At 47.3% G+C, this 22,174-nt stretch overlaps 1 protein-coding gene across 6 annotated transcripts in view; it reads right to left on the bottom strand.

Moving 5' to 3' along the window:
* The window catches only part of NRF1 (nuclear respiratory factor 1), a 45,065-nt gene that overhangs the window by 1,289 nt on the left and 21,602 nt on the right, over positions 1–22,174 (bottom strand). For 2 of the 6 annotated variants that reach the window (XM_032447717.1, XM_032447732.1), the window contains exons 6-12: positions 21,984–22,142; positions 21,111–21,308; positions 20,063–20,164; positions 18,381–18,538; positions 16,522–16,646; positions 6,940–6,996; positions 5,386–6,547 (exon numbers count right to left, since the gene is read on the bottom strand). In XM_032447717.1, the coding sequence (XP_032303608.1) occupies positions 6,429–6,547; positions 6,940–6,996; positions 16,522–16,646; positions 18,381–18,538; positions 20,063–20,164; positions 21,111–21,308; positions 21,984–22,142 (918 nt within the window). In that variant the 3' untranslated portion in view covers positions 5,386–6,428. Of the gene's footprint in view, positions 1–5,382; positions 6,548–6,939; positions 6,997–16,521; positions 16,647–18,380; positions 18,539–20,062; positions 20,165–21,110; positions 21,309–21,983; positions 22,143–22,174 lie in introns of those variants that run through there. The other 4 variants (XM_015856007.1, XM_015855926.2, XM_032447802.1 and 1 more) reach the window with 3 other exon arrangements.

Raw genomic sequence — 22,174 nt, 5'->3', positions numbered from 1 at the left:
AAATGGGTGGTGAGAGGGATGATGGAGCGTTGTTCTGCCAAGGAAGGGGGTTGGTGCGGTGGTGTGGGCCACAAAAGGTTTTGGGGGTCGTGTTGGAGGTTTCAAGGTCCTTTGGTTCTTGGGGAAAGTCAAGAAGCAAAGAAGGCAATGGGTAGGAGAGGAGATGGGCAGGAGAAAGGAAGAATCATCATAGAATGGCTTGGGTTGGAAGGAATCCCAAAGATGATCAAGTTCCAACCCTCCTGCCACAGACACGGCCACCAACCTCCAGAAGATGATGGTGGGAAAGGGGAAACAAAGATGATGGTGGGTAGGAGCAAAGGAAGATGGCTGGGGGTAGAGGGAGAAGGAAGATGGTTGCTGGGGGACAAGATGATGGTTGCAAGGAAGAAAATGACAGGGTAAAAGACAATCTCCCACCCCATGACATACAGATGGCATCACACCCACACCATCACACTCGTGTAATTATTCAGACTTAATGGAGCTCAGCCCTTATAAACACATTAGAGAAGCCCCATAATCAACCCCATCACACTCTGTGAGATGAGAAGATGCTCAGAGGTAGAAAGAAAAACTGCAAGAAGGAAAACCTTGCATTGAAACTCCAACTCCCTGGCAGCACAGGAGGGCACAACTCTTAAAATCCAAAGAGATCAGACCAGGCTTTCCCAAAATGGCAGCAGGATCCCTTTTGGTTCAGTTTTCTGCAGCAGGCAGGGGCCTCTGTCCTGCCAAGGGCACTCATTTAATAACAAGAGGCAGCAGAGTGCAGCTCGGTGTCCCCAGATAACTCGATGCACAGACAGGAAAGCTTAGGAGTTAATCGTTCTGCCCAGGTGGGTGACCTCGGCCAAGCTCAGCTCTCGGGATCTCATGGCACTCTACAGATAGGGACGTTCTGCAATGCCTCAGCCAAAGGGCTGCCCCATCTCCAAAGGGTGATCTACACTTTCATGCAGCTCACAGCCACACGAGGAGTCACCTTCCTTATGTATGGCACAACATCAACAGCTACAACTGATGAAACACAAAGCTCCTGAGGTGCTTTCTAATAGAGATTTAGGCTACAAAGCATTGAAACAAGAGCTCATGCTCAGCTCTCTCAAAGACAACCCCCAGTAAGATCCTCGAGACATTCAGCACAGTTCTGTTTAAGCAGGTTCTGGCACAGAGTGGGAGATGTGGCCTGGGATGCACTCAAAATCCCTGCTCCAGACCAATGACCCAACTAAGCCTTTCGGGTGATTCAGGCTGTTGACCCAAAGGAATTCACCAAAGATGAGTCTACTCCCCACAGCCAACCCAAAACAAGGGTCACCATAAAGCAATGTTAAAAAGCTGATCCCTCCGTGATGTTTAAACATGGGTTGGCCATAATAGGGCCATCGTTAATGACAGGCATAACAAAAAATGATGATGAGATGGAGCTCTTTGGGATGACTCTACTCCCCATGGCCAACCCAATGAGGGTCACCAACAACACTGAGCACCCAGCATTAAAAATATGATCCCTCCCTAAGTTGGCCATAATTGGACCGTTGCAAAAGACAGGCATTACCAACATAAGGCAAGATGGGAAAACCAAAGGTGGGTTTTGTTTGGGGAAGACAAGCCTGTGACAGCCCAGGTTTGACCAAGGCTAACTACAACTTGGATACACTGCGGGTAAGAGCGGGGAGGTCTCCGTGAGAGACGGCGATGCACAGCTCCCTTTCTGCATGGCATTAAGCTAAATCGTCTCAGCATCTGACGCAGTGGCCTTCCTGGCAGGAGTAGTGACAAACCAAAGGAGGAGAGGGTGAGGGCTGGAAAGTCTGCTGTGTATTAAAGCAGAGATGATCGCCCTTGGGAGAGAGGCGATTAAACCACTGAGATGCTGTAATCAGGTCTAGGATTGGCCCTGTGCTGCATCTGCTCAGACCTGCACCCTGATTAGCCCTAATCTAGCTGGCATATGTTAATCTAAAGCATGGATTTCAGACCCTTTCAATTGTATTAAAAACAGGAAATCCATTAGACAAAATAAAACTACAAATATATATATATTTATATATATAACACCTTCATATAACGCATATCTTCCAAAAAAGTTGAGTCGTACTGGGGTGTTAAAGCCCCAATGGAGAGATGGAATTGGGCTCGCAGCAGCCCAGAGCTGCTCCTACCTGTGGACAGGAGCCAGCAGAGGTGATGGATAACGCACAGAGCAGTGAGACAACACAGCTGGGCTGGAGCTGCCCATTTGGGATCTCCTACCACCACTTGGCAGAAGTGATGATGCGCATCTCTACCCGCAGCAGGATGCTCTGGATAGCACCCAGGTCACGCTTTTGCTTACCTGCAGCCTGCCAGGACAAGGATTTTGCACTTTGTTCAGCAGAGAAGAGGTTATGGTTTGCAGAAGGGGGAGAGTTAGGCTCTGGACATAGAATTCTGAGGCCAAATATCATGCAGTGGCTGATACAGACACCTTACCTGACGTGGAGAGGGGATCAAGCAGCATAAGAACAACCATTTTGATCCTAAATTGCAAGAGGTTGCATTAAACCACCATTCAAGGGGCTTTGGGGGAGAAGAGTAGGAGGTTGAGATGACTGACCATCCAGGATAGCCGGTATTCAGGGAATGGGGACACCAAAGTCAGTTTCTGCTCATTCTTGTGCCTCTTTGAGATCACACCAAGTGCAGAAGGAAGGCACTGCCAACCAGATGGGCTGGACCACCACACAGATCAATACTCAAACATGCAGAATGAGTGGAAGAAACCGAAGAACGTGTGTTCTCGGGGCACCTCTCAAACACTCAAAGCTAAATGTCCAATATTATCTTCCCAGAGATGGGCTCTTCTGATGGATGCTTTGGAGCATCCTTCTGCACCATGGGGAGCACAAACAGCACGACCTCATGCAGCATTTTCTGCCTGGAGCTCAAACAGAGCACACGAGTGAAGTTTTGGATTGTTGAGAGAGAAGAACCAGCCCCATTCTTGACTACTGCCACCATGCTGAACCTGCACTTGGGAAAGGAAACCACCTCCTCTTCCTTCACAAAGTGCAGAATCATCTTCCTTGCCAGCATCAACTTGAACTGAGCTGATCTCCTGCAGCATCCTGGAAGCAGCCTCAGGGTTGTGAGGGAGCAAAAGGCAAACTGAGAAACTATGGTTTGATTCCAGCACTTGGGACATGGAATCTGACACAGCACTGAAATGCAACGCGCTGACAAATTGCCCTTTGGATTTCTTTTATGGGGCAAAACATCAGCGTTCAACTTGGAGACCCTGACAGCCCAACATCATCAAGTTATTTTCAAACTTAGGCAACATAACCTCACCAAAAGACAAGATCTCAACACAGTGTTGTATGTCTTCTTCCAACACGGGATCTAAAGCCCACTTCTGATCAGCAAAAGACAAAAGCCATTGTCAGTTGCACCCAATGCTGCTCTTGGGGGATCTACTGGCACCAGAAGCATCCTCAGCACTGAGGAGATGAAGCAGATGCCATGCAGTGGATGTGTTAAGTTGGTACAACTTTCTCTGTTCTCTCAGACACCAAAGGGATAAACGCTGAAAGTTGCTGTTTCCAAACACTCATTTGAATACTGTGAGAGGCCTCACAAATCTACCTGACCAATGGCAGAGCTCTGAAAGCCTTACAGAGCTCAGGCCAACAGTGTTGAAAGGAATGAAAACTTCCATTTTAGTTCTTTGACTGTTGACCTCCAGCTCATCCACAGACCTTTGGCTTCAGTCTTCCTACTTAGCAGAGGGGAAATGGGTACAAACTGTCTGCTCAGCACAAAAACAACCAGAGTGCACATTTAAACTTAAGCATGGAACTCCATTGTAAGAGGATCTCCAAGAAACAAAATGGCAGCACAGAGAAACTCAAACAGCACCAGGAAAACCTTGGCCTCCATACACAGCCTAAAAACATGGGAGAACTTGTTTTCCATACACAAAACAGCCTATAAAACCAACAAAAGTGATGCAAAGAACAACCTGACCATCTGCTCCAGAGTAGGAAAGAGTAAGATACAGGTTTGAGGTGCAGCACAGAATCATAGAACGATTCAATAATCCATGATAGCATGGATATTGAGGGAAAATAAAGGAGAAAAAAGGCAACTAGTAAACATAAAGTTTGTGAAGCTCCAAAGCAATGTGCCTGGGGAAACAACAAATCCTCCATCACTGGATATCCTTCAGAGGCAGCTAAGGCTTCTTCTCTTCATGTAGGGTCCCATCTTACCAAGAATTGGAATACCTTCAGCTTCACCTCCCTTATTCCTGGGTCTCGTCTCTAGAGGAGAAGGCGATCTACTCTGCAGAGGTACCTGGGTTACTCAGTTCTCACACAAAGCCCAAGAGAACACACAACCCTGGTCCTCATCCCAAAGGTAAGAGTTAAAAGACACCACTCTCAGTTGCCAATCAACGAGCCGGGGCACTCGGAGATGATTCAGGGCTTTTAACTTGGGTTTGGGTGGAGATTTTGTTTTTTTGTTTTTTGTTTCTTTTTAAAAGTGGTCATTGATTTGACTTGTATTGGGTTAGTTGGTTGGGTTTATTTGTTTGTTTGCTTTCACCTTGGGTTTTTATTGTTGTTGTATGTTTGAAGATGATGATGAACTGACGATTCACAAGAATCCCACCCCCAACCCATTAAGCAACACTCAGACAAGGACAGAGCTGTGCACATGGATTCTCCCCTCTGGAGCTCCAGCACACCCATGGGAAGAGGAAGGCTCCAGGAGGCAACCCAGTGCCCAACCCATCCCTGACACAGCTATGAGTGAGGAATAGTGACCAATACCTCCTCTACCAACGGTACTTCATCACCACACCCCACACACCTCAGGCTGTGCAGCCCTTTCCTGACCCACCTGAAGCCCTCCAACTGCGATCACCCACAGCTAAAGGAAGAGTTGACTGTTCTTTTTTAACGCTGGAAGTGGTTCACCTCAAATGTTGGGTCTTTCATTCCATCTGATGGAATTGATTGAATCCATTCCACTCCCATCCATTCCATTGATGGGGAGTGGAAAACTCCTATTCTGCTCCCTTGAAACGTTGGGTCTCCCATCCAAAATGTTGGCTCTGCCATTCCATCTGTATGTTGATGGAATGGATAACTCCTATTTCCACCCCCACCGCCCCCCTTTTTCTTTTTTTAAAATCAAAATTGTTTTAAAAAGTAGAATAAATGTGAGGGGGGAAGGATGCTGAGAAAGAAAGCAAGGCAGCAACCCAGTGTCCCAACAGATTAACCTCATGCCTTCAACCCTTGTGCCCTACATAAGGTGACCTGCCTCTCCTCCTCCCCTTGGTAGTGATTTCTGAGCTTGATAGCAGGACGTGGGAAGAATAAAGCTGTTCCTACACACACCAGTACTGGGTCCCCAGAGTGAGCCATGCTAAAACCAAGGCAACCTGGTAGGGAGGAGAGGTGAGAAAGACGCGAGGAGGAAGCTGAGCATGCCATGCATCTACCTGTGCAGGGGAAGTCTTTTTTACCATGTTCCACAGACGAAAGCTTAACGAATAACGCTTCTAAGCTTCCTTGATCAGCTGGCTTTGCTGTGGAGTGAAGGGCACACCTGATAAGATTAGCTGTCTATCATGGTCAATCAGAGAGAGGAAACAGAGGTAAAAATAGAGAAAGTACAGGAACCCCTAATGCTGCTCCACCTGGAATTCACTCCTTCTGGGCTTTGTTCCTGTTGATATGGAAGAGAGGAGCATCTTTTGAGCTGTGTCACCCGTGTGCTACCAGTGCGAAGCTTCCCAGAAACCACAGACAGGAAACATTGACAGATAAATTAAACCTGTTCTTCCTACAAAGCATCTCACATTAAATTCATGGTAGGAGAAGCAGGCAGCGTAGCAATCACCATATGGGATCCCTATTCTGTTTTGCCATAAAAGCTTTGCTAACTTGCCTGCTACGTGTTTAACACCCACATGGGCTCTTCCAGTGGGACAAATGTTGGACTCGATGCGTCCTTCCCAACTCAGGATATTGAAATGTATAGAGAGAGTGACTCTTACTCTTAAAACAGCCTCCATCCTGTATTTTCTATAAGGTTTTATTAAACGCTACTATGAGAATTATCAACTAAAAGTGATAAAATGTTGTATTACTGCAACCTGAAAGACTAAAATCCATTTCAGAAGTCATCTGAACTGAAAAACTTCCTTTTTTTGTTGTTTTTTTTTTTTTGTTGTTGGTTTTTTTTCCCTTTTTTGAAGTACATATTCTAACAAATTCTGGCAACATCTTTGAAAATCATCAGTAAGGGGAAGTCAGTTGCATACAGAAAGAAAGGCACATCCAGAGTCCAAGAGGCTGCACCAGCAAAGCATCCATGGGCGCTCTCTCATGTCTGCCTTCCTCTGCCGTGTGCTGCACCTACTTCTGCACTTAGGTCTCTGCTACCACCTTTAGCCCATGGTTTCTTAATACTGATGGGTGCCGAAAGCGAGGCTGTGGGGTTTTCTTCCCTTTCCACTGCTGCTTTAGCTCTGCCTTGAGTCCGTGACCTTTAAAAAGATGAATTTTACAAATCCAAAGATCACAACACCCCCAACACCCCCATCTGTGATTGTTTGAGTGCTGTTAAAGCGGCCCTCCTCACTAATTATTTAATTAAGTAGGTTGGCTTGTGTATGGTCCATGGGATGGGGTATGGGATATGAACCCACCTCATGGCATCTCCAGCCCAATGCTCCAACCCCAACCTATACCCAAAGCCTAGCGTCTTCCCCTTGAAAGAAAATAAAAAGCAACAAAAAAAAAAAAAGAAGAAAAAAAGACAAAAAGCCCTTTTGCCCCATAAGAAACAAGTGTCAGGAACCAAAACCAACTGTGTTGGCCACGCTAGTGATAACCAGGTCCCAGTATTCCACAACTACCAGCAGGAAAAGCCACTCACCTGATAAACTCTCTGCTAGGCTCCACTTGTAGCCTGAATAGTCTGCTGCTAGGATGCCTGACAATGAAATGCAAGTGTAAAAGGCTGAATACATGCTACAGTTATGGGGGGCATTGGGTAGGGAAAACACTTGCAACCTACATTTAATTCATTATCCACGTGTAAGTAATACTCCAATATTAAGCACACTAACTTGAATATTTCTGACTCTATTCAGGATATTATGTGCAGACATGGGAGGCACAGCGAGATACTCGCAGGTATTTGTAGTGCAGTTGGCAAACGTTGAGATGAATGGCTTAATTGGACCAGAGAGGTCCAAAAAGAAACACAGAATGGAGAAAATCCATTCTGGGGAAGCTCCAGCCACCTCCAAGAATGCTCTCCACTAACCAGGGATGTGAAATGAAAGAGAAGTGGCTGCCAAAGAGGCGTTTCTATGTGTCCCCAGAGCATGCGGTGAGAAGATTCATTGAGTCTTCATTGGTCTCCAAAAGGAGCTCGGTGTGATTTTAGGGCTACAAGGGGCTGGGATCTAAATGAGTTTCCCAAGTTAGCACGCCGCCCCATAGATCACACGTGAACACGGACATTAGCATACACTACAGAGCATTTAGCACATGGGAGTATAAAGCAGCTATTGTTCTGCAGTAAGGTGATATGTAACCAGATAGGCTCTGGCTTCAGCTAAAAACCATTTTCCCAGCGCTTTGCTGACTCGTTCAGCAGGAACCTCACTGCTGCAACAGAGTGCACATTCATGGCCAACGAATGGGATCAAAACGATGGGTTCTGGAGACAAAATGGACCCGCAAAAGCATCCCTGCTGCAAACCTGGGTGTGATGGGACCCGCTGAACCAAGCACAATGGTCTGTCCATTGATCTCAGCTCCCAGGAAAGGCAAAATGAGTGAGAGCAGGAGGAGGTGGCTGGAGAACCTGCAAAGTCCAATCCTTGTTCATTGCACAGAATCAATCACAGACTCATTAAGGTTGGAAAGACCAATAGGATCATCCAGTCCAACCATTAACCCACACATATGACCACTAATTTGCAGCCTTCAAATCTCTCCACACTTAGCTCCTGTTTAGAAAAATTGACCTAGACTCTTATTTTTTTGCACTAAAACCATACAAAAGTCCTCCAAGAAGATTTAACCAAGGATACGATCACATACCTGGGGTCAGAGCAATAGGAAGCATCCAGCAGGTTGGATCTGAATGCTGCAGAACTGAATATGAACACCTCTGTCTGCTGATCCCAATGACTTCAAAGGGGTCGAGCATGCTATATTTACACCAGCAATAAAACTGCTTCCATTAGCTCCACGTTCACCTTTTAAATGCAACAGCCCTATCACGCACACACCAATTAGAGCCCCCTAATGCTCGGGAGCACAGAGCTTTCTTTTTTCCTTTTTGAAGGGAAGAGATGAGGCAGCTCAGGGGAATAGAAGAGAGCCTTTCACTGCTGAGGGCTCTCCTTCAAAGCTACCACAGGGCAGTGGGAACAGATGGCCATTTCTGAGGGCTGACATGAAATGAGGGATTGTCTCAGGCCGTGTCCTGGTGGACAACATATCGACGCCACAAAGGCACTGGTGGTGGTTTCTGGTGGAGAAACCAACAGGGATGATGTGGGGACAACGCTTCCGACCTGATCAGAGCACCTCTCCTTTGCGGAGAAATTGAGGTAAATTGCTGACATCAAGGAGGAGAAAACACAAAGAATGAAGCTTTGCTATGATCCGTGAGCAACAAATAACACCACAATTCACTTTAAGCCAAATTCTCTGCCTTTTTAGAGGCCATCTTCTCCAAGCTGGGCACATGGCAAAGAGTCAACCACAGACCAACAGCCATGGGTCTACTGCTGTCCTCCCCCCAGAGCACAGAAGGGTCCCATGTAAACCACCAGAAAACATAAGACAGAAAGAAATCTATACACAGTAGAGAATAAATACAACCCAAGGATATAACGGGGGTGGGAGGAACAACTTCAACCCCATCTTTGGAAAAGATCTGTAGGAAGTCATGTCAGACCAAACTGTTGTTTTGGTTTTTTTTCTCCTGTCTTGGAACTTGTTTTGCAGCTTCACCTTGACTCACAGAAGCACGTGTGCTCCTGGAAAGCTTTGCAATGCTGTGAGTACATACATGGAGCCCAGAAGTCACCATCCTGCTCTGGCACAGGGCTGCAGTGCAGGAAAATAGGGCGATTCCCTGCAATCTTCCTGCCCAGCTGTTGACGAGCTGTGGATTACTGCTGTCACATGAGCTGCTTTACAGCAAAGCCAAGCTGTCTTCGGGAGCTGAGAAGGTCACTGGGAGACGGGGGCCGCCGGGGACAACGCACCGCCCTCGATTCACTTCCCAGGGGAACTGCAGGTGGAAAGCATGGCATTCCCTTCTGCTCAGAGGGCAAAGAGGAATGGTTCTGCCCTATAGGTTCCCTATAGAGATAGCTTTACCTCTTTCTTGTGCATACCATTGATCCTTTGGGAAACACCACCCAAAGTGCCGCCAGCCAACCTTTCACGCCACCCCACTGCCAGCCTCAAAGCAGAAGTAAGTGAATCCTTCCTCAAAGGAGCAGCAACAAAACAGCCTCCCAACCCCAAAAAGCCAGAACAGCACAGCCAAGGAATGGGTTTCACTCAGACAAAAAAAAACCAACACAGAAATATCTGGAAAAACAGAAGTCTGAAGGTCTCCAGTGCAGCCTCTTGGGGACGTGAATTAAAACCCTCCATCTCCATCATCCTGCCACTGGCAGGGCTGGTGGGCAATGAGCACATGGCTGTGAGAGAGCAGCTCAGGATGGGGCTCTTTACTATGCCCCAGAGGCATGAGACAGATGGGGCTGTGCTTTTAGGCTTTGCAACAAGTCCCTGCTATGCAGAACCGACAGAGAGGATAAATATGGCCAAAAAACGATCCTTCAGACATGCTCAGAAATAGAACAGGGAAGAAACTTTGCTGTAATGCACAAACCTATTGAATTCATAAGCAAACAGACCCACAAACCATGCTTTGATGTGCTCAGTAGAGCCGTGCTTGGGAAAACCACAGCTTTGTGGTATAGCTTATGGGGTACTGCTCCTTGCAGTGGGATGCTCAGTGGTGGGGGGAGGCTCACAAACCCCCACATCATTTCATAAGATGCCTTGCACTGTTACGACAGCTTGCTGGGATGTCAGCCAGCTTCCCATTTGGATCAGGTTGCACCCTATGCCCGCTGACAGACATTAAACCCTGGAGCTCAGTGCTGCCCTGGAGTCAGGCGAGCCTCCATTTATCCACTCAGACCCCAAAGTCCAGCAGGGAAGGGTGCCTTAACCTCTTAGCCATGGGGCTACCTGCCAGCAAGGCGAGGACTGAGCCCTGCTGCCATGAAACAGCAGATTACAGGGACGCAGGGGTGAGGGGGGGGGGGATTAGGAGCCCCTCTCCATCTGCCCTGATGCAGTGTAATCTCAGTGCTCACTCACTCCCCCAGACCCATAAATAGTGTGGGGGTAGCAATGGGCTGCTACAGGGGGGAAAACTGGCAACGTGGCCACAGGCAATGCGCTCACCTGTTACTATGCGGATGGGGGATGAGGGAATGCTGCTCCAAGCAGGATGCAAGCTGAAATCTGCACTGAGTGATGTTCAAGGTGCTCTGCATCATCACCCACTGCTCATCCCAACCTGCAGGGTCAGCTGGGATCAGAATGCAAAATATCCAATGGATAATGTATGAGCCATTGCTCTGCTCCAGGAAGGGTGAAAGGTGGGATCTCAAGTGGGATTGCAGCACGTGGTCTTTCCCCTGGTGCCATGCTCTGGTTTGAGAACGCAGCAATAACCCCATGGAGATCATGCTCTGCCCACAGAGCCTCTGGTTGAGGCTGGGCATGGAGAAGGATGTATGGAACAATGACTCACTGACATCTGCTAAGGGTCAGGAGGAGCAGGCAGCACCACAGAGCTGCTGTTCTGCCTCCATCCGTGCCCTTTCCTTTAGGGCAAGAGCTATAAATAAAGTAGCACAGTGCTGAGGAGGTGCAGAGCTCCTTCACCTCCCATTCCAGCACTTTACATCCCAGGTCCTGCACTGGGAAGAGTGGCAAACCAAGCAAGAAATGTTTGTCTATCCAGACTCAAGACATATATAGGGAAACAGGCTAAGTGCACTGCTTGCCTTTCCTTTCCCATCCAAATACAAACTCATGCTCTCCAACTCTTGCATGAACACCAAAAAACCTCCAAATAAATAAAAAGAAAGGATAAAGTTTTCTTCCCAGTTGGTCCAGGATGCCATTTTGGCACTAGGGTGAACACATGCATTGGATCCCCCAAATAAGAGCATCCAAATGCCACGTTCAGAAGGCAGATGGATGGACAGCATCACCTAATCTGAATTTTCCAATAAGAATTCAATAGGAGCAGAGAGTTTCAGCTTTCTGCTACGAGCACAAAGCTGGGAAGGAAGTGCAAGAGCTGAACTGCTTTAAAGACTGCAGAAGGCATCAAACAGCTGTAAATTTGAGAAGAGAAGCTAAAGAAGCCCTGCTCAGCTCAGAGTCAATAGCAGCCCTGTTTCCTCTCCAAGCCCAGAACAAAAGGGAACATATTGCAACCATGCCCGAAGAGGAGGGCTGCTGTCTATTTCTTTAAATGTAATGTTAATGCCTTGTAATCAGCTTTAATTTTTAAACAGGCCCAGCCCTCCTGTCCATTTCCTCTAATTCAGGACACGTGGAAGGTAAATGGCCTGTGCTTAAAGCAGGGCAGTGACAGCTGGGGAGCCTGTAAGTCCCAACTGCTGATAGCAGGGATGGATGTCAGAACTCACCAGGGGAGGGGAGCTGGGAAGTGCTGGGGCTGCTGGAAGGTCATTGAGGCACTGGGAGATGGGGGTCAGGTTCATTGGCAGCATGGGAGCTCATTGAAACCAACGGGGGGCAAAGAAATGTTCAATGCTACCCAATAGTAAAGGACTTGGCAGTAGATCTCTGCCTCTAACAAAGTTGGCTTTCCCCAGAGGGAATGAGTTGGGGTATCTTTTAGGGACAGCAACAGGTAAAGCCAAAGATTTCCTTGTGTCTCCTTAATGAGCTCAAATGTCTTTTGGAGCTAAAAAAAAATCAGATTTCACATGAGATTTGTGCAAAGGAATCACAGAATCATTACAGATGGAAAAGAGCATCCAGTCCAGCCATCAAATCAACCCCACCATACCCATACCAGAGACATTACTGTTGGAAAACACCTCCAAGATCATCCAAGTCCAACTGCCCACTTACCACCAATACTGCCCACTAAGGGACAAGGAAATGAAGAAAGCAACAGCAAAAAGGACCCACAAAACCCAAAACAGCTTTTGTTTGCATGCCTCTCTTTGCCAAGAGGAGAACCAAAGCACTTCACCAGTGCCCACCTTATAAAAGCGTCTTCTCCCTAGAAATCAAATGATAGGAGTATCCCTGCTCAAGGAGACAAACTGCACACAAAAATCACTATTATACGTCCTGACAATAAGCCAAGGAATGCCCCAAAGGCAGCAGCGTGGCCTCCAACTCAGACAAATGGGACCAAACGTGTGCTGGGAGCAGCCCAGGTCCCTACGTTGGTGTAGGAGAACCTGGCTGGTAGGAGAAGCATTGAGCACAGCACAAGAGGGAGATGTCTGAGCCACTATTTTTATCCCTGGTTGGTGGGCAGACAAATCCTAATCGTCAGCCGAGATGTCCAAGCAAAGCCCCACGTCACACGGCAAAGATTAGGGCCCAGGAGAGACGCAGGACAGCAGCAGAATGCAGCAGGGCCACCACGGTGGGTTTAAGCTGTGCCAAAGGCAGCGGGTCTCAATGATCTGGGGGGGCTCCAAGCAAACAGAGACCTGTGTGGGTTTGGCAGAGGATAAACCTGCTGGTGGTGATGCTTATGGCAATGGATTTAACTAGGACCGTAATTTGTTTGTGCAAAGGAATTTGTCCTCTGGGAAGCACTTCTCCTTATCTCTGCTCAGGAATTCACCCATCCAGCTCCCAGTGACACCATCCCTCTGCTGGCTGCCATCTGCAAAACTGTGCTCCCTCCTTTCTCCTTCAGGTTGTGGTTAAATTCACTGGAAAATATACATCTGCTCTCACCAGGAAGGTGCTGCAAAGAGCTCAGCCCTCTCCTTCAAGTCCATTCAGCGGCACTTCGCCAACGTTATTGCTCATTTGGATCCACTTTCCTTGAAAAGGAGAAAATCTAACAGGAAAATTTGTTTATTATTGATTCAAAGGAGATTGACATTTGCAGCAGATCAGCCTCTGAGCCTGTGCCCATCCTTTTTCTCACACAAAAAGGGTCAGTATGAGGCACCTCCCTATCCCCAGGCATCCCAAAGCAAGGATATCCCAAACAAGAACACGCAGTGCTTGGCTATACCCCACGCATCTTCCTCTGCCTTCCTGCACCACCTAACCCAGAGGGCCCTTTGCAGAGGGTTTCCCATCTCCCATCTGCCCTTCAGCTGAAGGTGGGGACAGCTTTGCACCTGGCACCCACTGCTGCCAGCAGCCTTCCAGCTATTGAATGTGCTGCAGGAATCACCAGCTCGGTGCAGCAAGGTCCTGTCACCCTAAATGCTGCTATGGGATCATTTACCCCACGCTAATTGCAAGGTATGCTCCCGCCCTGACGCCCTCCTTCTGCTTGGAGCTTGCTAATCCCCACTGCTGATGTCACAGCCCTAATGCTCTCCGTGTGCTTTCATCACAACACGATAATCCTGGCTCACCCCCAACATAAGCACATCTCCCTATGGAGAAATGGGGGTGAATTTTGGGGTGAGAAGGGGAAAGGAGCTTGGAGCACAACACTCCTCTCATCTCAGAGTGTCCAAAAAGGGGTACATGGCACCAAAACAGAGTTAACCCCACGCACTGAGGCTGTTCCACTGACTTCCTTGGGGCAGGGATTCTGCTTGGTGTTATATTTATGGGGTGGCACAGCCCCACGTGGGCAGAGCTTCATCAATATTGAAGCATGACATCAGGAATGCTGCAGCCAAAGCAGCTTTCAGACCTCAGCTCGGATCGATCCTGAACAAAAGGCTGCAGTATGGGGACGGCTCTGTCTGCTCTCCTCCCAGGGCCGATCAGGTTTCCTTCCCCAGCACACCCTGAAAGCACCCAGAGTGCACAGTTCCCTCTCAGCAGAGCGATTCCAATATGCAGGCAGCTTCTGCTGCAGCCCCATTCACCTGTTTTGGATATTACGTTGTTTTAATGCTTCGCTTTCAATGCAAACATCATCAGCTCAAAGAATGCAGTCATCCCTCCCAGCATTCTGACTCCGAGACAGGTACATTTTGGGTCACTTAATATTGTGAGCCAGCAGGTGAATGAGGAAGATATACTAAGATAGAATAAAACAAATTAGAGAGTAATTAAGTCTAGAGGCTAAAATCAGGAGCAGCACCTTACCTGACTGCAACCAAATGTGTTCAACCAATGCCTCAGTTTCCTTATTGATAAGATGGGGAAAAACTTATAGTTGAGGGATGAGAATCCCCCCAAAAAGAGCCTACAGAAAGGTGAGAGCACTCCCCACTCTCAGGGAGATGCATTAATTGAAAGCGTTGGCAAATGAAGACCCTGCCAGCAGCAGCAAGCAGGGCTATTTGCTGGTTCATTCCACCACGGCTCTAGGAGTCACATCCCCATCTCCTTCCTGCAACTGATTGAATCAAATCCCTCCTCCTCATCTCCTTGTTGGTCCCCACTGCATCACACAGCCAAGTGGAGGCGCCCAGGATGATGCTCACCCTCACACCCAAAGCTTTGGGGCAGCAAAATCCTCAGCACCACGGGATATGCATCCGCTCTCCACCCCCAGCTTGAGACAGAGGAACAGATACCCAACATCTCCTCCATCCCTAAGGGAGATACATGAGCTGATGAGGTGATGAGCCCACCAGCACGGCGCTTCCAGGGCCTCTGTGCCCACAGAGCATCCCCTTAATGCTGCTGGGGAGGAGAGCAGATCGAAGGAGGAGGGAGTGGGGCTGCGGGCACAGGGAAAGCTGCAGCCTCTTCCCTTAATGCATTCTAAATCCCATCTGATTTCCAACAGTGCTGTTAGAAAAAAAATAAAATAAAAGGCAAAAAAAAACCCATCCAACCCAGCTTGCATTAAAGTGGTATTAACGCTGGTGAGTGACTCAGGTTTAGGGGGAAGCATCCAGAGGAATCCTGGATTGAACGTGTTTTAAAAGCCAACCAAAGGGAGTTGGAATGCAGATTGTTCAAGGACCATAACAAGCTTGTACAAATCTGGTTAGCTGCTAGGGCTGAGCATCCAGGGGTATTTCTTCTTCCTATACAGACACATCACCTCCGCCCATCGTGCTCCATTGATGGCAAAGTGTAATACAGCACAGCTCCACTCTTCCTTCTCGGTATCCAATGCATTCCCTGCTCCTGGGAATGAGTTTTCCCTTCATTTCTGCTCCCTCTTCAGGCTGGCTGACTGAACTGCAAGAGGCATCAAACTAAACACAGTGAGTTACAACCTGGCCTCCTTTCCTCAGCTAAATGTTGATGTTTTACAGTGAGCACGTACCTCACATGATGAGGATTATGATGGGAGCCAACTTGAGATCTCATGGAGGAAAACATCTGCTTAGAATGCAAAGCAATGAAGCAAGGAGCCACCTGGCTGCACAATTTGACAACTAGAGCCCAAATAACCTCAAGGCAACGTTCCCTTACAACTTACAATCACAGAATCATTTGAGTTGGAAGTTGAGTTCGACGGTCATCTGGTCAACTTCACCCTTCTCATCCTTATTTTGCTGCTCCTCCTTCTATTCCACCAGAATAACCCACAGTTTTCAACTCTGAACTAAGAAAGTTGGGTTAAAAGAGATACAGGAGGTGGATAATGACCAACATTGACACCATCAGTGTGTTCCAAAGTCATCTCCATTTCATTCGCGCTGAGCTGGTAGTGGATCACTATAGAAGTTGCCAGACTTAGCTGAAGTGACACTGAGATAAGAAGCAAGAAACATTACAGACACTGCATGGTTTCCTAGAACTAAGCAGTGGTGACAAGATGGAAAACAAAGCAAAAGGCAGCGACCTGACTGCTGCTGGATGACACATCTGCCAGCAAAGCACAAAAGCTTTAAGAGCAGCCACCACGCAGGCAAAAAAAGCCTCAAGAAATGAAGGAAATGAGGGGGTAATGAAGTTTTGGTCATATTTGCTGCCACTCCACAGCAAAGTGTTTTGGAGATGAGGTTACTACAGCATTAAGTAGCTGTGTTGACCAAGTTCTGGGCACTGGGCAAAGAGAAAGGGAGCAATCTTCTCCCATAGAGCCTTGAAGGAAGAGGAGAGCGAAGCCCCAGCACTACAGGGAGCAAACAAGAGGTCAACACTACCATTCAGCTCCAGGCTTTTAAGTTATAACCCACAGAACTCTTTCACTAGGGACAACTTGATATGAAAAGCAGAGAGGAAAAAGCATGGCTAAGAGAGAAAACGAAAACAAAATTAAAACAAAACCAAAGCAACAGCTTTCCAGTCGCCTTACCATTGGCATCTTGGACTCCAGTGAGTGCTCCCACTGCTGCTGCGGTTTCACCAGACAGGACAATCTGCCCTCCACCTTGAAGAGTGGCTTCAGCCAGCGTGGCTACGGCGTGGGCAGCTGCTTCACTGCATGGGAGAAGAGAGAGGAGATTTAGGAAGAAAGGCAAACCAACCTCACTTGTTCCAGCAGGATCCATTTTCACCAGGCACTGTGTGTCAGTGGAACAAACACAGCAAGCAGGGATCCTTATCACAGCCAGCTGAAGTTATTCAGAATGGGAAATCTACAGTTGAAGAGGAATACGTGGCAATAAGCTGCTTCCATTGGCTTTTTCACAGCTTGCCTACCAGAATATCCATCCCTTTGTCTGGGCTTTACAAAAAGCTTTTGGACAATCCAAGGATGTTCCCTCACACAGCTCTGCTCCCTCCTGACTCTGGTTCTGGGCATAAAACTCATTTTTTTGTCACTAAATCTCTCCAGATTTTACAGCTCCACCTTCATGACTGATTTTACCTTGCCCAGAGCTTAACCACCACTAGAAACACATCAGCAACTCTCTATTTAGCTAAGATAAAGTGCTTCTCCCCAGTCACATGGTTTAATAATTCTTTTTAATGAGTGATTGGTAGCTAAGCATGGTGTGCTTGAGTTTCTTTGTACAAACGAGGTCATGCCAAAGGCCCTTCTAATGCAGCAATCCTGCAGTGAGAGCAGCCAGTATCAGATATTTAGGATCCATATACGATCCATCCCTTCCTACACCCTCTCAGCTTCCAGCAGTCAGCACTGCATTGATTTCTGACAGCACAGACCACAAACCTGGACCATCAGGTTTGATTTTTCTAATCCCTTTTGAAGCCCATTTTTATATATATGTCTTGCTTCCAGAACATCCTGTCCAAAAAACTACCACCTTGGTCTTGTTGGGCAGCTGTTATGTCAGATATTACCAGAAATGAGGGACTTGGTTAGCAAGCATGATGGTAATGGCCAGATGGTTGGACTTGATGTTTGTTGTCTTTTCCAACCTTAATGATTCTATGATTCTACAGAATGTTTGTGATTCAACAGCAATTTTTTTTGAATCATGTTATGGTTGGGTTAGAAGGTCTCTCAAGGATCCCAGAGCCATAGAACATCTTGGGGTGGAAGGAACTTTAAAGGTCATCAAATGGCTTCGGTTGGAAAAGATCCTGAAGATCACAGACCAAAGGGTGGTGTTGGGTTGGGTTGGAAGAGACCCCAAAGCAACCCCAGCCCCACTCCTGCAATGGACTGGAGGCTCCCACCAGCTCAAGCTGCCCAGGGCCCCATCCAGCAATGAGGTATCCACAAGTTCTCTAGTCATCAGTACCAGGGTCTCTCTGCCTCTGAGTAAATTTCCCCTCTTCTAGTTTAAAGCCATTTCGCTATCACTGTCTGCCCACGTAAAACACATCACTCTCCCTCCTGTTTTTAAGCTTGCTTAAATACTGAGAGCATTTGGAAGCACACCATTGATTGCTCCCAGGATCAAGGTGGCTGCTTTGGTAACTGACAATCCACACACACATAGCAGTGTTTTGGACCTCGTGGATTTGTGCCTTGACAGGCACTGTTAGGACATTATGACTCTTCATTAGCAAGCTCAGTGCTGTAACTGGACCCTTGCTGTACAAATCAGATCATGTAGAGGGTACAGTTACAGCCATCTTTTCCTCTTGCAGGAAATTTCCATCCAGCATGCTTCAGTTACAGTGGAAACTAAGAACCATCACGCAGACACCTGGGCACAGGATGAACCTGGAGCTTGCTAAGGAAAAAGCCTTTGCTGGGGCTCTTTACCATGGGGTGAAAACCTAGAAGTACACACATACCTGTTAAGTGCCATGGTAACAGTTGCTCCTTGCTGCATCTCCTGAGATGCTGCCACTGCTGCTTCTGCTAACGATGCTACCGCCTGCGTGGCCTCCGATGCCTGCGTTGTCTGGATGGTCATCTCACCCCCCTGTAGCGTTGCCCAGTTCTGCTCTACCTATGGGGAAAAACAGAGAGGAAGATCTTTGGATTGGGTGTCATCCAATCAATGGGTGGTTGCCTCCCAAAACAAAGGAGCCCAATGACTCCAAGAGGTGTTTGCAGAATTCTGACTCTCCCAAAGATGTCAACAGGGCAAAAAGAGCATCAGAGGAGAAGGACCGTGGTCCAAGTGAGACTGTGGACCCTACAGCCATCTCCCAGCCATAAATGGGTTCCTATGTCAGCACCTGGCACAACCCCGCTTGAGCTTGCAGCTGGGACTTTGTTTTGCTGCAGTGATGCACTTAAAAAAGAAAACAGCAAATGGAGTATATTCTGTTCATCTATTTCAGGTACTTAATTCCCCTATTTCCTTTTGCATTGATAGGTTTCACATTACTTCGAGTTCATCCAGTCTCAGTTACTCATTTTCCGCTTGGCCATAATTCCTTCTCTACTTGGAACTCCACAATATGAGTGTATGGCCACAAAACTCACTAAGATGTGAACACGGAATAAGAATTGGATCAAATGACTGAGAAGTGACAGATAAAAGCCCATCAGCTGGCACTTCTACCAAGAACTTTTTCCTTCCCCATCTCTACTCTCATCCATAAACATTTCAGGTCACCAGCAGCTTTGAACACACTAATAAAGATGCCTTAGCAGGTGATGAAGAAAATTCCCTCAATTAGGAACCAGATGCCTGTGCTCCTTCTGTTTCTATTGTAGCTTTCTTCCAGATCTCAAGAGATAAAGCTGGTGCTGAAAACCCTCCAACCAGCTCTGAAGTACTTCAAGGTCACAGCCAGAGGCTGTTTCCCTCTGCTTCTGGGATGGAAATAGGGTCTTGTTCAGAACAAAGCTGTTCTGTGCTGCCACCTGTCGCCAGGAAAGCTCCATCTATACAGAGCAAACCAGACCTTCCCCTGTCAGAAATCCTGGTTCCTTACGTTGTCTCAACATTAATACGCATTTAAACAGTTCTCTCCATAACGTAACCTGCAAATCATCCCAAAAGCTGCAGAAAACAATCAATTCTCATTTTGTCCAGAGATCAGCAGCCAAAGAATCCTAACCCAGAGCTGACAAAGCAGCCATCAGCATCCAGAGAGCACATAGAAGTCACCCAGCACAAATAGATGAACGTGCATTTGCATCATTCATTAAGTCACTAGAAGCTGGTCCTTGAAGATGCTTATGGATCCCTTTCAACTCTATGATTCATCAGACACAATAACTCTTATGGATCATTCCCAGCTCAGGTTGTTCAATGATTCTATCTGCTACAGGAGATCTCACAAGATTAATTACACACGGAATATATTTTAAAATGTTTAAAATTCATATTATTAATATATATTCAAGCCATAATTGCATTTGTATAATTCTGAGTCCAAATGCTTCAACACTTTCTATATGAAATCTCACACTGTTGTGTGCTCACATGTATTTTAACTGCAGAGTGGGGAAGCAAGGCTTGCTGTTTTGTGACTACTGAGTGGCAGAAAACATTAATGTGCACAACCCAGATCCTTACCTCTCCATCAGCCACTGCAGAGTAATTGACTTGTGCAACGGTAACTGTGGTAGGCAGCTCAGAGGCGTCGGCCAGTGTGGCAACTGTGGCACCAGTGCCAACCTATGGAATTCAACAAGATGCAGCTGAAGGAATATGGCAGAGCAAAGGGAAAAGTAAAGGGACACTCAGATGTTCTCAGACGACGAGGTGTTGCATCCATAGAGAATATTACAGTGTGTAGGTGGAGTTGCGCTTCTCCCACCACTGCATGGAAGTCATGTAAAAAACAACCCTGATTATCAGCTATCATTTGTAACATTGCTTATCACTCTTCTCCAGGTACTTGGCAGATGTTAGTTCATCCACTGGCTTTGGAAATTACCATATTTTCCCCATTTAACAGCTGGGAAAAGACAAAATCTGGAAGGTGTGCAGCTTTGTTCATAAGGAGAACTCAACTTTGAAAGGCCAGAAAGTCAATGCCCACCATCTTTCTTCCCGTGCCTCCATCCTAAGGTCACTATAGGTGTTGTGTGGTCACCTAATTAATTGTGCATCTGTTTATGAGTGAAACCCAGGTTTGGATCCCTGGACTTCTCAGTCATACAGCTGCAGATGCATCTGAGCTGCTACAACAAGAAAGCAAAGGATGGGAGTGAGAAAGATAGAGGACAGAGCTGCTTCTTTGAGCTTAAGCAGTGTGCCCCAGGGGCCAAGAAAGCCAATGGTGGCCAACAGCTTTACCATGATGATCAAGCAGTGTGCCCTTGTGATCCAAAAGTCTGATGGTGTCTTGGTTGGCCAACAGTTGACCAAAGGTTTAGCATGAGCCAGAAGTGTGCCCTGATGTCCAAGAAGGCCAGTGGTGTCCTACCCAGCCAATGGTTGACCAAAGGTTTACTTGGTGGCCAAAAAAGTCAGTGTTGGCTAACAGTTGACCAGTGGTTGATCAACATTTAACTGTGAGCCAGCAGTGTGCCCCAGTAGCCAAGAAGGTCAATGGTTTCCTGGGGTTCACTGCACAGAGCATGGCCAGCAGGGCAGGGAGGTTGAGTATTTCACTCACCTGGATGAGGGACACGGTGCCATCAGGGTTACTGAAGGTTTGTACCACTGTCTGTGAGGGTACCAGGTGTGCTATACTGTGTGTGGTTGTGGTCTGTTGCTGTGTCTGCTGATCCTCGAATGCGTAGAGCAGGTCTTCGCGCCCATGCTGTTTGTAGCAGTTCTTCACGATAGTCCGCAGTGCTTGGGTCCACGACACCTGCCAGGATCACAAGGAGTGAAGAATCAATGTGAAAATCTTTTCTGACCCAGTGTGTCAGTGTGTGCAGTGCTGTTATTGCTTTTGCACGCTTTCCTTGGTGGGTGTTTTTCAATAAATTCTGAAAGAAACAGAAAGTTTCTGGTACTTAATCACTCTTCCTTCATCCCCAAGATTCAGAAATCACCCTGAGCTGTTACATTTCTGTGTACAGACACATAACGAGCTCCTTTAGCCAGGGGAAAGGGCATATTCCTCAACTGAAGCTGTTTCTCTACCTATCAAGGAATCTTAATTAATGGAACGAGGCCACCAGGTTGAAAATCACTCCCAACTTCCATTTCCAGACATTCATCCTCACCCAACCAGTCTACAGATATGCATACCCTAGTAGCTTTCTTTGACAGCAGCAGGTTGGTAAAAACATCACCTGCACACAGGATCTGTTGCTGTGATACCCCCAAAGACCTTTTCACCTGCTATCTCTTTATTCCTGGCTCCATATCTTTGAGCACATCCCTCGATGTAGAGATCCCTCCTTCTCAAGATGGAACAGTGACCCTTCAAGGGCTTTGTGATGCCATGACAAAAAAAGACACTACTAGCAAACAAAGTGCATGTTTGGAAAGCAGAGTGGCCCTGGCCCAACATGAAAGCAGACACACAGCCACGCACCCGCTGCTTCTGCTCCTCTGTGCGCACATCACTTCGGACGTTGGCCCAGGGAATGTCCTCAGGCCACCAAATGGGCTTGCAGCTCTCCTTGCCCCAGCCTGGCTTCCCACGACCCGTGGAATACTTCAGCATCTCTGGGATGAATGCTCGCAGCTGTGCCTGGAACAAAAACATATCAGAAGGTTTTTAGC

The sequence above is a fragment of the Coturnix japonica genome, chromosome 1 (genome assembly GCF_001577835.2).
Source record: "Coturnix japonica isolate 7356 chromosome 1, Coturnix japonica 2.1, whole genome shotgun sequence".
Taxonomy (NCBI): Eukaryota; Metazoa; Chordata; class Aves; order Galliformes; family Phasianidae; genus Coturnix; species Coturnix japonica.
This window is presented reverse-complemented; position numbering and strand designations above follow the sequence as displayed.